Source organism: Motacilla alba, chromosome 6, assembly GCF_015832195.1.
Source record: "Motacilla alba alba isolate MOTALB_02 chromosome 6, Motacilla_alba_V1.0_pri, whole genome shotgun sequence".
NCBI lineage: Eukaryota > Metazoa > Chordata > Aves > Passeriformes > Motacillidae > Motacilla > Motacilla alba.
The window spans coordinates 22,274,109-22,288,308 of NC_052021.1; the positions used below are offsets into that span (position 1 = coordinate 22,274,109).

At 52.5% G+C, this 14,200-nt stretch overlaps 2 protein-coding genes across 17 annotated transcripts in view; one reads left to right on the plus strand and one right to left on the minus strand.

The window, feature by feature from the left end:
* Positions 1-2,273, plus strand: part of SLIT1 (slit guidance ligand 1) — a 60,675-nt gene extending 58,402 nt beyond the window's left edge. Inside the window, exons 37-38 of one of the 3 annotated variants that reach the window (XR_005257435.1) lie at positions 49-1,764; positions 2,074-2,273. Coding sequence is in view for 1 of the 3 variants with exons in the window: in XM_038141318.1 (XP_037997246.1) it covers positions 49-293 (245 nt within the window). In the remaining 2 variants the exon portion in view is untranslated. Of the gene's footprint in view, positions 1-48 lie in introns of all 3 variants that reach the window. The other 2 variants (XR_005257436.1, XM_038141318.1) reach the window with 2 other exon arrangements.
* A 3,683-nt stretch (positions 2,274-5,956) lies between these two features.
* LCOR (ligand dependent nuclear receptor corepressor) overlaps positions 5,957-14,200 on the minus strand; it is an 86,275-nt gene continuing 78,031 nt past the window's right edge. For all 14 annotated transcript variants that reach the window (XM_038140127.1, XM_038140128.1, XM_038140138.1 and 11 more), the window contains one exon: positions 5,957-13,829. In XM_038140127.1, the coding sequence (XP_037996055.1) occupies positions 9,326-13,829 (4,504 nt within the window). In that variant the 3' untranslated portion in view covers positions 5,957-9,325. The remainder of the gene's footprint in view (positions 13,830-14,200) is intronic.

Genomic DNA, 14,200 nt, shown 5'->3' on the forward strand with positions numbered 1-14,200 from the left:
CCCACGCCACCAGACCAGGCTGACCATTGCTGTCCCACTGTCCCACAGAGCCGGAGTGCCGTGGGGAGCCAGTGCGGGACTACCACCAGGTGCAGCGGGGCTATGCCATCTGCCAGACGACGCGGCCGGTGGCCTGGGTGGAATGCAGGGGGACCTGCGGCGGCCCTGACGCCGGCTGCTGCACTGGGCTGCGGCTGCGGCGCAGGAAATACGCCTTCGAATGCAGCAACGGTGCAACCTTTGTGGAGGAGGTGGAGAAGCCCAGCAAGTGTGGCTGCAGCCAGTGCCTGTGAGCAGCCACGGCCCTGCAGAGCTGGGGGCTGGCGGGGAGACCCCCCGAGCCAAGGACCTCACTTTACACTGCGGGCATGGTGCTGCTCTCTGGGTGTTCCGAACTGCAGCTGCATCTGAGGAGCCCGGCAGAGGGTAGAGCTGGTGCATCTAGAAGATTGGGAAGGAAACAGAAAAAAAAAAAAAGAAAAAAAAAAAAAAGGAAAAACCCCACAAACAAAGCAAATGTGTAGATAGAGAATTTTTTTAAGAACTGCAGCTACACAGATATGTGGATATGGAGTGGGCACCCTGCCCAGCTGCCCTGTCCTCTCCCTGTGGCACTCTGCCTCCCTGCCAGTGAAGCCCCACAGCCATGGAGGGCAGTGCCTGCATCCCAGGTGAGTCCTCTCCCTGGCAGCCCTGTCCCTTGCATCAGCCCAGCGATCTGAGGGCTTTTCCAACATGTGTGACAGGAGGAGGGAGGCCTGCCATGGCAAAACCTTGTGATCTATGGCAAGCCATAGTGGGCTGCATAGTGTCCTGCAGTCCTGGTGAGCCCAGACCCAGTTTCCCATTCTCTCCCCCAGCAGCCCTGGTCTCGCTCCCTGCAGGGTGCTGTAGCCCTAAGTACCCCAGATAATGTCCCCAGATCTGTGGCCCCAGCCTGACCCTCTGGTGACACCCCCAGTCTGTGCACACTGGCTGGGCTCTGCAGTGCATGGGCACGCTCGGGTCCAGCCCCTTTTGGTCACATCAGGGCCACGCTGGTGGAACAGGACCAGGGCAGTGCCAGGCACACTGAATGGGAGACGGGCAGCAGTGCACAGATGTCCCTGAGGGTTCCAGTGCCAACCTGCGCTGTGCCATGGGGCCAGCACTGTGCCATTCATGTGGAGAGGGCCCCAGATAGCCCTGGCTCAGCCAGGTGGCTCTGCTCAGAGGTGAGAGCTGTGTGAGGGCAGCACAGGAATCCCTTTTCCAGGCTCTGTCTAAGGGAGTAGGCCTGCAGCTGGGTGACAGTGCCCCCATGTCCCACTGACCCAGCCAGCAGGAGCAAGAGGCTGCTGGGACAAGTTGAAGAGGCTGAAGATGTCCAAACCTGCAAGCCTGGAGCCAACACTACTGCCAGGGCAGGACCCATCAGCTCTTGGACTCAAGTGCCCATACCCAGCATCTCTCCAAAGCAAGTGCCAGGGCATGTGCCGAGCTGGTGTGGGAGCAGGGCCACACCCCTGCCAGGGTACTGCATGCACCCAACATCCACAGCAGCATCACCTCTGTGACTGCGGGGCCAAGGATAGCGGGGACCCAACCTGGGACACTGCACATGGCTGGACAGTGAAACACCACATCACCCTGGTGGACAGACTCATCCCAGAGCTGCAGTCCTGGCTCTCTCCATCTCACCGCTCCAGCACTTTGGTTTCAGGTCTGCACTGCCAGCTGTGGCCAGGCTCCAGGCACCTCCACTGGATACACCCAGCTTTGCAGGTGCTGTCCCCATCCCTGCTCACCACTGGCATCCGGGGCATCTCCACCACCACGGGGATGTGTTTCTGCCACAAATGCCCTCTCCATGGGAGCTCCTCTGCCACACAGAGGAGCTGGGATGCGTCTCATTTTGCCTGTGGCCCACCCGGGGCTTGGTTGTGTTGTGTTTCTGTTCTTGCTGTACGCTAACCGCTAAAGTATCTCTTTATACAGAATACTTACAGATTCTAATATATATTTGTATTTCATTTTGTTATAGTATTTTTATATGTTTGGGGTCAACAAATGGTTTTTTCTTTTTGTTTACAGATGCTACTGGGCAGGAAAATGACAGTGGCTTTGTTTGGCCCGTGGGGTTTGTGTGTGTCACTATTGAAGACGCTGGTTTGTACTAGGCTGGCGAGGGAGGCGCTGGGCATCCTTCCGCTGGCAGAGGCTGTATTGTTTTAGGAGGTGTTTGGTATTGTCTATGTTGTCTTCCATGTGAACATGACATTTATTCATTCAGAGGCTTGGCCTCTTCTTTCCTGCTGGGGAGAAGGGAGAAGCTGGTGCTTGGTGCTGCTGAGAGTGTGAGGAGGTGGCACAGGATGGAAAGAGTTGGTTGTGTCTTGGGGGATGATTTCCTCCTCCTGGAGCAGCCCTGGCCAAGGCATTGCCCCCACAGTGTGGGCACAAGCAGCCGGGGTTATCCATGCAGCCATCACTGCCACGTCTGGCACGTGGGCAGCTGAAGTGCCTGCTATGGGGATGGAATGGCTCCAGGGGAAAACAGGCCCTTGTAGCTCTCTGGGGAAGGGTAGAGGGGGCCTGGGCAGCAGCCCCCAGTCACCAAGAGCTTGCACTGTTGGTGCCACAAACAGCAGCAGCACTGGTACGGGAGCACTGAAACCCCCCCCAGGCATTTATATCCCCCCTCCACAGGGAGGGGGTGGCAGTTGGAGGGTGCCAGCCTCCCGTGCCCTACCTCGTGCACTCACTCACCTTCAGGCTTCCCCACTTATCACACCAAACAAACATTGATATCAAAGAAACGTTTAATAAGCGGCAATAAAATACGGACCTTTAGAAAGCTCATAGGGTGAATACTGACAGTGAGGAAGAAAAGAAAACAAGGTGGTGGGAATCCTTGAGGAGTTCAGATCTGAGTCAGGGACCTTTTACCTGGAACAAGAACACAACTTTTTCCATAGGCTAGGATGAAATAAAAGACCGGAGCACAGAGTTCACAAAATGTCAACATTTAGAGAATCGATACATATTCAAAGTTCAAATGACCCAGCTCTTATAGCTATACATATTGATTTAAAGCAACTTAATATAATTTTATTTTCTTTCTTTTTTTTATATATACACTTTCAAAGGTTTGTCAGGTGAGGTATGTAAACATTATCTAATGGAAACTCCTCTCCACATTTCCAACCGAGAATTCACAGCAGACAGTTCATTTTCCCAACTTGTGGCGCAGTACTTCCCACTCCCTACACCAACTGGGAATGCCGTCCCAAGCCACGGCTCTCCCAGGTGCAGTCACCAGCTCCCCTTTCCCACTGCTGGTCTGTACAGTTCACATTGCTTGGGCTCAAACATACAGTACCGGACAGGAGGAATTTCAGCTCAGTGTCTAAAATTCATATAGAAACAAACAGAGAAACAAAACTCTCCCAGGGAAGCAGACACAGATGAAGGAAAAACATTTGCCATCAGGGTGGAGATAATATTCAAATGTTTTACATCCTAAGAAAAAAATTACTGTTTCCTTTTTTCCTTTTTTTTTGTTTTTTTTTGTTTTTTGTTTTTCTTTTTTTACACACCTGTTCCAAGGGTGAAGGAAGTGTGGGACTGGTGACGGGTCCTGCAGGGCTGGAACCCAGCAGCACCCCTCACTCCATCCTCCAAAGTCAGAGACCCATCATCATAAAAGCAGATCCTGCTGACACTGCCCCACCCAGACAGCTGGACTGGAAGGTCAGCCAGCCACACTTCCAGGCAAAAAGAGGTTAACAAAGAAAAAAAAACAAACCTAAACCCACTTAAGCAAAAATTACCAAATGACCTCAAACCTCCTAGAAGGAGAATTGAAATTACAGAATGATTAGCAAATGAGCAAATGACCTTCTGGAGCCGGCCCTAGGACTAGCAGTGACAGCAGCGAGGTCCCCTGGGTCACCCGTACCCACAAAGGCAGTGATTCACTAGTGGGAGTTCGCTACCAGCACCTACCTACCCCACCTCGGTGGTTTTGGGGGGGTTCCTTGGGGGTGACAGCATCCCCCACTTTGTGCATCCCTGGGGACACTTCCTTGAGTACCTCCAGGTCAACAGACCACTCCCCCCAAGCCATGCTGGACTGAGCCCCTGCCGGGAGCAGGGTTATTCCCACCTGGCCCTGAGCCCCGAGAGCCCCTGCCATCACAGCAGACATTATTACTACAAATCTTATTGCTTGCAGTGCCCCTGTCCTGGGGAACAGCCATCCTGGCCGGCCATGGGAGCTCACAGCCTCCCTGGGGACCGTGGCCATCGACCAGGTCTGACATCATCAAAACGAGATGAAGAGAGTTAATGCTTCAGCTCTGACGTGTCAAAAACCCAAACTGAACACCACCACCACCCCCCACCCCGCCCCATCCCATCCCATCCCATCCCATCCCATCCCATCCCATCCCATCCCCCCACACCATCGCCAGCCCTTTGGTTGCGGCACGCTGGGCAATAGAGCCCCACCCACCGACACACCAGTCAGAACGAGAACCTGTGGAAAGCCCATGAAATAAATATTTAAAAAAACCTATTTACAATATTAGATCTGTGAGCATGAAGTGAGAGAAAAATGCTTTTTCCTGCCTCCAAAAAGCTTAAAAAGTAGGTTAGCATCCTGCTGCCTAGCACAACACTATCTTACATGGCACCTACACATAATATATATTCACATTTCATTTTAAAATTAGGTACTCTTACAAACAGACTTAGAAAACATTGGCTAGCAATACAGCCCGTGGGACCGCCTGGCCTCCAGACCCATGTCACAAAAGCTGGCCGGCTGCATCCCAGCTCCTTCGGCTGCCCCAAAGCTGCCAACGTGCCCTGAATCAAAACCGCCAGCTGCCCTCTGCTGCCCTTCGGGGAGAAGGTGGAAGTGCTCGTGAGAGAGAGGGCTTGTCTGCGGGGAGGGGAGCAGGGAGGATGGGGACTGTGATTTCTGCTAAGCCTAGGGGTGAGCTTAATACAAACAAGAACTCCTGAGAACATCTTAGAACAGATGGATTCATTTCACAACCACCAAGCTGAAGGATGGGCCAAATGGATGCTACAACACATGGGGGGGGAACACACGTGACATGGGGACATCATAGCCTTGTGGTTTGCTCAAAAAACCTACTGCTACAAGAAAATCTCCAGTGGCATTCCCTGTCAAGGAGGAGCCTATCCCCGTCTTGCTCCTGGGCTGTCCAGGCATACAGCCCAAGGATGCAGACCCAAGCACACCTTGGCTGGGGCTCAGCCCTCTTCCCCCGGCATGACTGCTGATGGTGGAAAGGTGAGAGCCCAACCTGGATGGCCACCCACACCTCCATGCTGCCCCAGGCACTACTTGTACCCATGGAAGGCTGGGAATCACAGCTTTCTCAGTCACCTTCAACTGGGAATGCAGTTGTCAGGCTGGAAGTTTAATGAGCTGGAGAGAAAAAGCGTCCATCAGCACATCTTAAAAACAGGGCACCAGTATATCTGATTGTATGTCCATTTCCTGGGAGGTTACTAGGAGCTGGCAGAGCTTTTGGAAACATCAGCATTTCCAGAGGTGCCACAAGACCAACTGAGACACGGGCTGGGCTGCAGCTTTGCTCATCCGCACACCAGCAAAAAATGGTGAGGGCAGGCAGCCAGCCCACTCAGGCCAGCCCTGCATGGCACCCCCAGCACTGAAGGGAGGGGTGCAGAGAGCAGCAGGAACAATTTCATCCTGCTCTCACAGCTCATGGACCTTGGTCAGCAATGCAGCAGAAAGTCCGTCAGAAACATCAGTGCCGCCTGGTCAGCTCTTCAGAGAAGTTTTGCTGCAAATCTGTCTCCCTGACTTGCTGGCAGGTGACTACAGAAACCCCACTGCACAGAGCGAACACTGGCAAACAGGACCTAGCCTGGGTAAGGATGAGTAAGTGATGGACTTATCATAAATATGATAAATATGAGCACGCCTTGGGTACATATCACACACCCTGCCAGCAGGGAAACCCATTCCAGGGCTGGCCTTGCTTAACAAGATCCTCACAGCTACAGGTAGGAGGAGGCATCCCGGGCTCAAACTGCTCTTGCTACAGCACCAACTTGACTGAGCTTGGCAAACGCAGCTCCTCCCAGTGGTTAATTAACATGTTAATTAACGGACGGATTCTTAACATGTGAAGTGTGAAGACCCAGAGCTGCTGATGACAACAAGAGAGAGAAAAAGGTAACCATGCAAATGAGAGGGGGGCTGGCAGCAGAGGGACAGTGAGGACATCTGTGGAGGTGCAGAGATAAGAGGATGCTGCTCCTCGTTCATGGACCAGGGTGCATGATGGAGACTAGTTTCAAATAGGATGAGAAAGTAGCCAGCAAGAAAAGCCAAAGTAACAGAAAGAGATCTGCTTTGTGGGTTGTAGCTCTTGAAATCCAGAGCTGAAGAAGTAGAGCAGGGAGCTGTGGGGTAGCCCAGGGGAAGAGGAGCGCAATGAGGCTGTGGATCTGAGGATGGCACTGTGGTAGTGCCAGTGGGCAGCACATGGAAACACACTCCATGTCCATGTGGAATAAGGTACTAAATCATGTTGCTTATTTTCTTCCATTCATTAAGCTCATCTGCAGCTCCCTGTGCATCCCTTGCTTGATGTAATAGTCACAGTTATTGGTAACAGACTGCTCTGAAGCAGGGGGCTGTGCCTCAGCAGCACACGTCACCACTGCCTGTCAGGGACACTGCCGGGAAGCTCAGTGTTCTGATCCCACCACTGCCTAAGCCAAGCAGTGCACACTGAGCTGGGACAGATGCCCAGAAGCTGCTCCACTCCAGCACCAATGACACCTGCTGTCCCAGCCTTGCCATGCTCGAGCCAGTCGGTGCTGGTGAGGCCCCAGGGTGCAGAAAGGCATCCAGGACACTGGAGCAGCAGCACCCCATCTAGAAAGACTCTTTCCACTTGCTTTCTATAAGGTTTTATCCTAATGGGATTCCTACTCCCAGAAGCACAGAAGACAGGGAGCAGGACAGCCTGAATTTACCATTTACCAGCAGCTAAAAAATGAGAGAAGAGAGAGGGAAAGCCTCAAGGCTTGGTGAGCGGTGCAGGTGCTTCAGGAGTGATGGTGAAGGACAGGGAGAAGGGATTTGCTGCAGGGGAATGACGAGAGCAGCAAAGGTAAGAGCCGTGCTCACACGTACACCTGGCCCAGAGGAAGGAGAGGAAATCTGGGTCCATGTGGCTGGGCCCCAGCCAGAGGCTAGAGAAGGACCATAAGTAAGGATGGAGAAGCAAGAGGGAAAGACACCCTGCAAAAGAGGTACAGATAAATCACTTAACTGCCATCAGTGCCCTCCTGCCTTACACCTCTCTTGAAACACTTTTAAATCTTTTCTGATGGAATGTTTGACATATTTAATGCATGCAGTAAAAATTAAAGTAATAGATAACTTCATATTAATCTGTACAGGGACTGACAGGCTAGATTTAATCACTTCCTACCTGTTCAGAGAGTTAACTTACTCTAGCACAATTCAAAGGAAAGGCAAAGGATTTTTTTTTTTAATCAGCCATTTCACAGTAAGAGAACAATGTGCCGCAGCATTGTGTCAATGCTTGGGAAAGGGAGTACCTCCAAGAGAGCCAGAGGTGCTCTGTGAAGGGAGTGCAAATCAGACACCTGGTTTCATCCTCTGTGCTAAAGGGGTACAATGAAAGATTTTAACACAATTATCTGCCTTTTACCTCCCGCCCCCAGGCCTTCAGATCTGGGGTTCAATGCCAACCATGAAAAGCAATTCCCTTTGCAGCCAATCCCTTTCCAGCCTCTGCTCCAAGGGCCAGCATCTCTTGAATTCATGGGCTGCACCAGAGCCTTGCTCTCATCAGGGACAAGCAGCTGAGCAAGGACCAGCAAGGCAGCTGTTAAAGGTCTGGCAGCCTCAGGGTCCACACAGTGCCCTGACAGGCACTGCTGCTTTACGTCTGGAAGGAGACTGGCATTGGGATTCCCGCAAGTGGACTCTGCAGCAATGTGAAAGTGAAGCCGTGGGGATGCAATGGCTGAGTAGGGACCTTGCCCTAGCACAGCCCACAGCCCTCCCCAGCTGCTGGTCATCTCTGCCCAGCAGAACCAGCACAGCCACACACACAGTGCACTTCTAACAGGTTTTTCTAAGAAAAGACAGGCACTATGACCCCGTCCTGTGACACAAGCAAGGACAAACCTCCCGCACCTTGCTGGTAAAAAGGTGAAATGCAAATTATGGTAAAAAATTAACACAAGCCAGTCCCTTATCCCAACCTTATTTCAACTGCAAATCCTGGCTTCGGACAGCACTAGGCAAGACGTGCACAAAAGCACAAGGTGAGAGCCAGAGTTCCCTTCCTGCAGAGCACCAACATCAGGAACTCAAGCCCTTAAAAAGGGAAAGATTCAACCTTCAGTGAAGCACTACAGAAAAGCTTTGCCATCAGAGACCACAGAAATCACCACAAGGACAGGGAAACAGGAGAAGGAAGTCTGTCCAAAAGCAGAGCATGGCAAGACCGGTTCATCCCTGAAGCCAGCAAGAAAAAAAGACAGATACAGCCCAGCACGCCCAGCCGGCAGCAGTGGGTGTGGCAGCCTGGTACCTGGCGCCCCCAGGGCATCTCCTCAGCCTGAGCGGGCCCTCCCCACCCACGGGCTGTGCAGCGAGGAGCAGGCAGCCATCAGCAGTACACACACCAGTAGCTACTTCACATTCTCATGCGAGTAACAGTCTGGGACATCAGCAACTGCTACCAGCAAACCGACAATGGACAGACTCGCCTTTCTCTCCCTTAGTGATGCGAAATGGTTTTGGTTTTGCTTTAAATGCCACTAAGAAGACAGACAGAAGGAGGACTCTGAAAGAAAGGGAAATGTTTGTGTGCACCCAAAGGCTGACAAAAGCTACTTCATGTGCACGAAGGTGGTTTTCTTTCTGCTACAGTACAAGTGCTTGTGCCTCAAGTATAAAACGCAAGCCTCCAAATCACACAGACAAGCTTCTTATTTTTATTTTTAAAGTGATAAATAAGGCACTGTACTTTTAACAAAAACTGCCTGGTTCTAAGTTTAAAAGAACCCAAGGAACGTTCAAACTACAGAAACTTCCTTCTGAACAGCAGAGCCAGACAGACCAACCTCTTCTCTGTCCAAGACACATCTGCTGATGCCTAAAATCATGGGCATTTATCCTTTAACTGCGGATTTTTAAAGGCTTGCTACAGCTTATAAAAGCAGCTTTAGTTAATGCATGGTAAAGGGTTACTACTATACACCAGTTTTGTACATGGCTACCGGTTCTTTGCTATTTCGGGTCCAGTCGTGAGCGTTTGCTGTGCGAACAGTCCACTTTTGCCCTTAGCTTCCTCTTGCCCTGAGACACGCTGCTCTCCTGTATCTTCTTCATGGACCTTGTCAAGGTCTTCCCACTGCTGTGCTTCTTGTTGGCCATCTTCTGTGACCGTGTGGAGGACTCCCCCAGGGGCTTTTGTTTTGGGGACTTGGACAGCTCCTCGTGACTGGGAGGCAGCACGGCCCGTCTGCTCGTGTTCTCCTTGCCCTTCCGCACGGGGAGCCGCATCTTCTCCAGCTGCTTTTTCGGGACTCTCTTCTCTTTCAAAGACATTTTTCTGGCCAGTTTATTGCTCCTCTCCATGGCAGTCTGCTTTCTGGTGGCGGGAGATTTCACGCTGACCTCTGAATGCTTTATTTTACTAGCCTTCTTGGCAGGCAGCTTGTCCTTGGTGGAAGAGCTGGATCGCTCCTGGGTGCTCCCGCTCTCCTTCAGCGTCTTCTTCTTCTTGCTGAGCTGGAGGTCGACTTTGGGCAAGGGGTCCTCTTGGGACCTGCTTTTCCCCTTCCGGCCCTTCCCCGTTCCATCCACTGAGGGAGATTTAGCAGGAAAGGCAGCTGCTTTGATCTGCAAGGCCAACTTTGGAGACATCAGGGGGTTGATGCACACACTTTTCCGGCTCTGCTTGCTCTCCAGGGACAGGTGGTCCCCCGGGCCATCACTCCGCTTCTCTGCCTTCACCACGCGCTGCTGGGCTCGCAGCTTGCCCCGAAGATTGGAGTACTTTCGCAGGATTCTGGTGCTGGCCTGCGTGGGCAAGCTGAGGGCAGGCTGGATGGTTTTGTCCTCACTCAGCTCCTTGGTGCTGGCATCAGTGGGAAACGTCTGGCTGGGAGTGGTGGCTTCTTCAACCTCTGCTTTATCAGCATTCTCACGAATTTTGGCCCAAAGCTTTTGGTTCTTCAGGTTATTCCGAGCCGGGGTAGTGGCGGCGAACTTCTTGAGATGTTTTTTCAAACGTTCAGCTTGTAGTGAGCTGGGGTAGAGACTAGAGGAAGAATATTTCTGCATGGGGACTTTCATGGGGGGAATCTCCCCTGGGAGACGGGTGTTGAGTTTCTTCACAATCACTAGAGACCTGGTTTCAGTTGTCTCCAGAAACCACTGGCATATGTCAGACAGCTTAAAGGCCTTCATAAACAGCATTTGCACAGGAGAAAGCTTCTGCACTTCCAGTGAGCCTCTGCTTTTCCGTGTTCTTTTCTTGCTTTTCCAAATCTCTTTTAGTTTGTCGGCTTTGTTCTTTACCTTGGGGGTTGGCTGGACCTCCTTCTCCAGCTGAATCCAGCCCTTCTGGATTTTCATGTACTGAGTGTTGAACTCAGCAATGAGCTCCTGGTTTTCCTCTTCAGCACACCACTCCATGAACTTTGGTTTGCTGTCATCCATGTCTATGTCCTCCAGTGTTGGGCAGTCATCATTCCCTGAACTGTGTTCATCCCTCAGTTTGGGGATTGCTTGCATAGACTCCTTCCCTGGTGTGTTCTTTTTTGCACTGTCTACAGGTGCGGGTGCATGTCGTAAGTTGTAAAACTGCAGAGCAACATTTTTATGCTTTGCAGTTTTTGCTGGAAGATGCTTGCTTCCCCCTCTGCTGCTGGGACATGGAGGCAAATTGGTCACCAGCTCATAGTTCACTGGCTTGCCCAGATCCCTGACACTGTCAGAGCTACCCTTGTCTTTTGCACTGGCATTGACTGGTTTCACATCCACTTGCTCAGCATCATTTGCAGGAACAGTGTTCTCTGGAGGGAGGGTAATATTTTTCTTCTCAGAATCAGCCTGGATGTTGATTTCCAGCATCTCACCCTGATGACTTTGGCTGCTGTTAGCAGAGGAGTCATCTTTAGAGGAATTTTCTCCCTCTGCAGCAGTCTCTTTTGCTAAGATGCTTTTATAGGTTTGTCTGGTAGTGACACCATTCTCCTCGCCTGGCTGCTGCTCGGTGATGCTCTCTGGAGCCTGGCCAATGCCCGGCTCTTCGCTGGTTTTGAGCAGCACATTGGGGAAGCAGTCATTGGGGAAGTGCATGGATGCTGCCTCATCCAGCTGCACTTCTCTCTTGAACCGCTTAGCACCAGGGCTCTTGGGGAGTTTGATCTGAAGGCAAGTAAGCTGCCCAGAGCTGGAAGAACCAGAGTCCTCAGCACTGCCCTCAGCAGGTGATGGGGATCGTTGGCTTCGGAGACACCGGTCTGATGCCACTAGTGCTCTCCTGCCTTTCTTTCGCTTCTTGTCCAGACTGTCTTTGGAAGACACAGAGTCTGAACTGTTTGGGTCAGGTGGCATTTCCCCTTCAGTGGGCTCTTTTTCACCTGCTGTACTGTTATTCTGCATTGCCTCCACTTCCAAGATTTTGGGGAGGGGTGCGCTGATGAGCACAGCATCCTCTTGCTCAAGAGGGCTGTCACCCACCATGACCGATGATTCGGCTTCTGGTTTAGCATCGATGCTTTTGTTCACATCCCCACACTGCAAAGTGGCAGGGGGCTCCAGGGGGCTCTTCCCATCCATGGTGGCAGGGGGCTCATCAGGAGCCTGCGAGCCTGGAGAGCATGTGGAGGGCTCTGCCAGACACTGCCCACAGAGCTCAGCATCCCCTGAGCCTGGAAGCTGGGCAGGATCCCTGGCACCATCAGAGGGCGGAGGTGTTGTGTCTGTAGCAGCAGAGGGCTGTGAGGAGGACTTTGGCTCTGGACTGGCAGGGGGGTCTGGAATAGTTTGTATGTCAGAGCCTGGACAACATTCCTCCTCACCGTGTGCTTTTGAGACTGAAAAGTCAGCAACATCAGCAGCCTGTCTGCTGCTGCTGCCATCCCCAGAGGAGCCCAGGCTACTGCCAGCCTCCCAGGTGACGGTGCCTCCTACTGTGGCACTGAGGGGAGGTGACTCCCCTCCTTCAGCAGGAGGGGAGCCAGGTGGTGGTGAGCTGGCCAAGCTGTCCTCTTTCTGGGGGCTGGGTGGAGCAGAGAGAGAGAAGAACGGCATGGCCACAGCAGCATCCCTTGATCGTAGCGCTCGGGTATCCCGGAGCTGCATGGAGCCCAGCTCAGCTCTCTCTTTCGTTTCTCGGCTGGTTGGTGCCACTTTAGCCAGGAGCCTCAGGGAAACCCTTTTCTCACCCTCCCGTCCTGCCCCTGCAGACCCCTCCACCGAGAGCACCAGGGGTGGTTTTGCACTTACGAGGGTCTCTGTTCGCAGTGCCGGGCTGCTCGCCCTCTCCTCCGCCCGGGAGCTCTTGACCAGCGTGCGGACAGTGGGGAGCTCGCAGCACTCCCCATTGAAGTAATAGCCCCGGGTGCTCTTCCTCGCCGTCCTGCGGGACGACACCAGCCGCTGGGCCTCGAAATGGCACTCGGTGATGGGCTGGCTGATGTACACCACGTCGCACTGGTTGTCATAGTCATTGATCCTCAGCCCCGACGCCTTCTTGCTCTTCCGAGAGGACCTGAGGGAGGCTGCCTTGGCGCGGGGGTGCCCACCGGGGGGCCGGTGGGTGGCTGGCGTGGCGCCAGTGGGCAGCCAGCCCTCTTTGGACTTGTCGAGCATGCCCTTGTCAGCTGGGTGCAGCTGGCAGCCTGCCTTGCCCTTGGCCATGGCATGCAGGTGGTTTTCTTGCTTTGGTCTCACATCTTGTTCTTTCGCATCTAAGTCCTGGTGCAAAGATGCTTTTGAGCTGCATTGCAAAGTGTTCTCTTTGTCGGCTCTGCGAGGGGGGGTCACTGCAAAGCCAGGATCCCAGGACTCCTCTGGGAGAGGCCTGAAAGAGCTCTTTTGGGACCCCAGACAGCTGTCTAAGCTGTCCTCGCTGCCATTCACATTTGCCACTTTGACTGAGATATAACCTTCCATGAGAGTCTTACCTGCTAGCTGCTCTTTATTATCCTCACACTTCCTGATACCGGCTTCTTGTTCGTGTCCAGCAGCTTGCTGCCCTTCCAGGCTCTTTGCGGCATGATGGAAATTCAAAGAGGAAGAGTTCAACGTGCTGAGGTATCCTTGGGTGGGGCTATCCTTTGGACTAGCAGAGCGAAGCCTGGTGATGGGGAGCTCGCAGAAGTCCCTTCTCAAAGCAGGACTGGAGTTCTCTGCTCTGTCCAGAGACTTCAGTTCCACAGGCTGCTTTGGGGCTTGTCCCGTAACATGCAGGGGGCCATCGGCCCCTGACTGTCCTGGGTCCAATGTAGAAGGGAGCTTTGATTCAGTACAAGTAGCACCCTTATCCTGATTTTCAGTGCTTCGCTGGCTACAACCAGAGCCACAAGTAGAGGCCTCCATGCTCTCAGATTCAGATAACTGTTGGCCGTCAGAGTCTGGTTGTACTTCAGTGTATATGTCGTTTAGCACACGAATGAACTGCTTCTGGTGATGTGTACACAGTCTGACCATAAATTTTTCCAGTGGAGACTTCGGCTGATTGTTAGAGTCTATTGCTATTGTCTCTGCTGGATCCTCACTAGAGAAACAAAGAGAGAAGCAGTCAGTAATATGTCCTAGGGAATATTAGTTTATGCTGCAAAACCAGAATAACCCTTCTCCTCCCAGTCAGGCACATCACTTGCCTGACCTCTAGGTGAGATCAAGCCTCCTGTTTTCCTGGGGCTGGCAGGTGTTCCTTCAGTCCCAGCATGCACACTTACATGTGCACACTGCTGGCAGGACACAGACTGCACTTTTGTTTGTCTGCCACTGCCAGAGCACTCATAATTACACTTCTGCCTAGGACATCCCAGTGTGTAGGCATCATGTCACATGTTCAAAGCAAACCTAAAAAGAATCAGACTTAGTATCTGCACGGCACCTGGTGTGGAAGGCCCAGCATTTCTA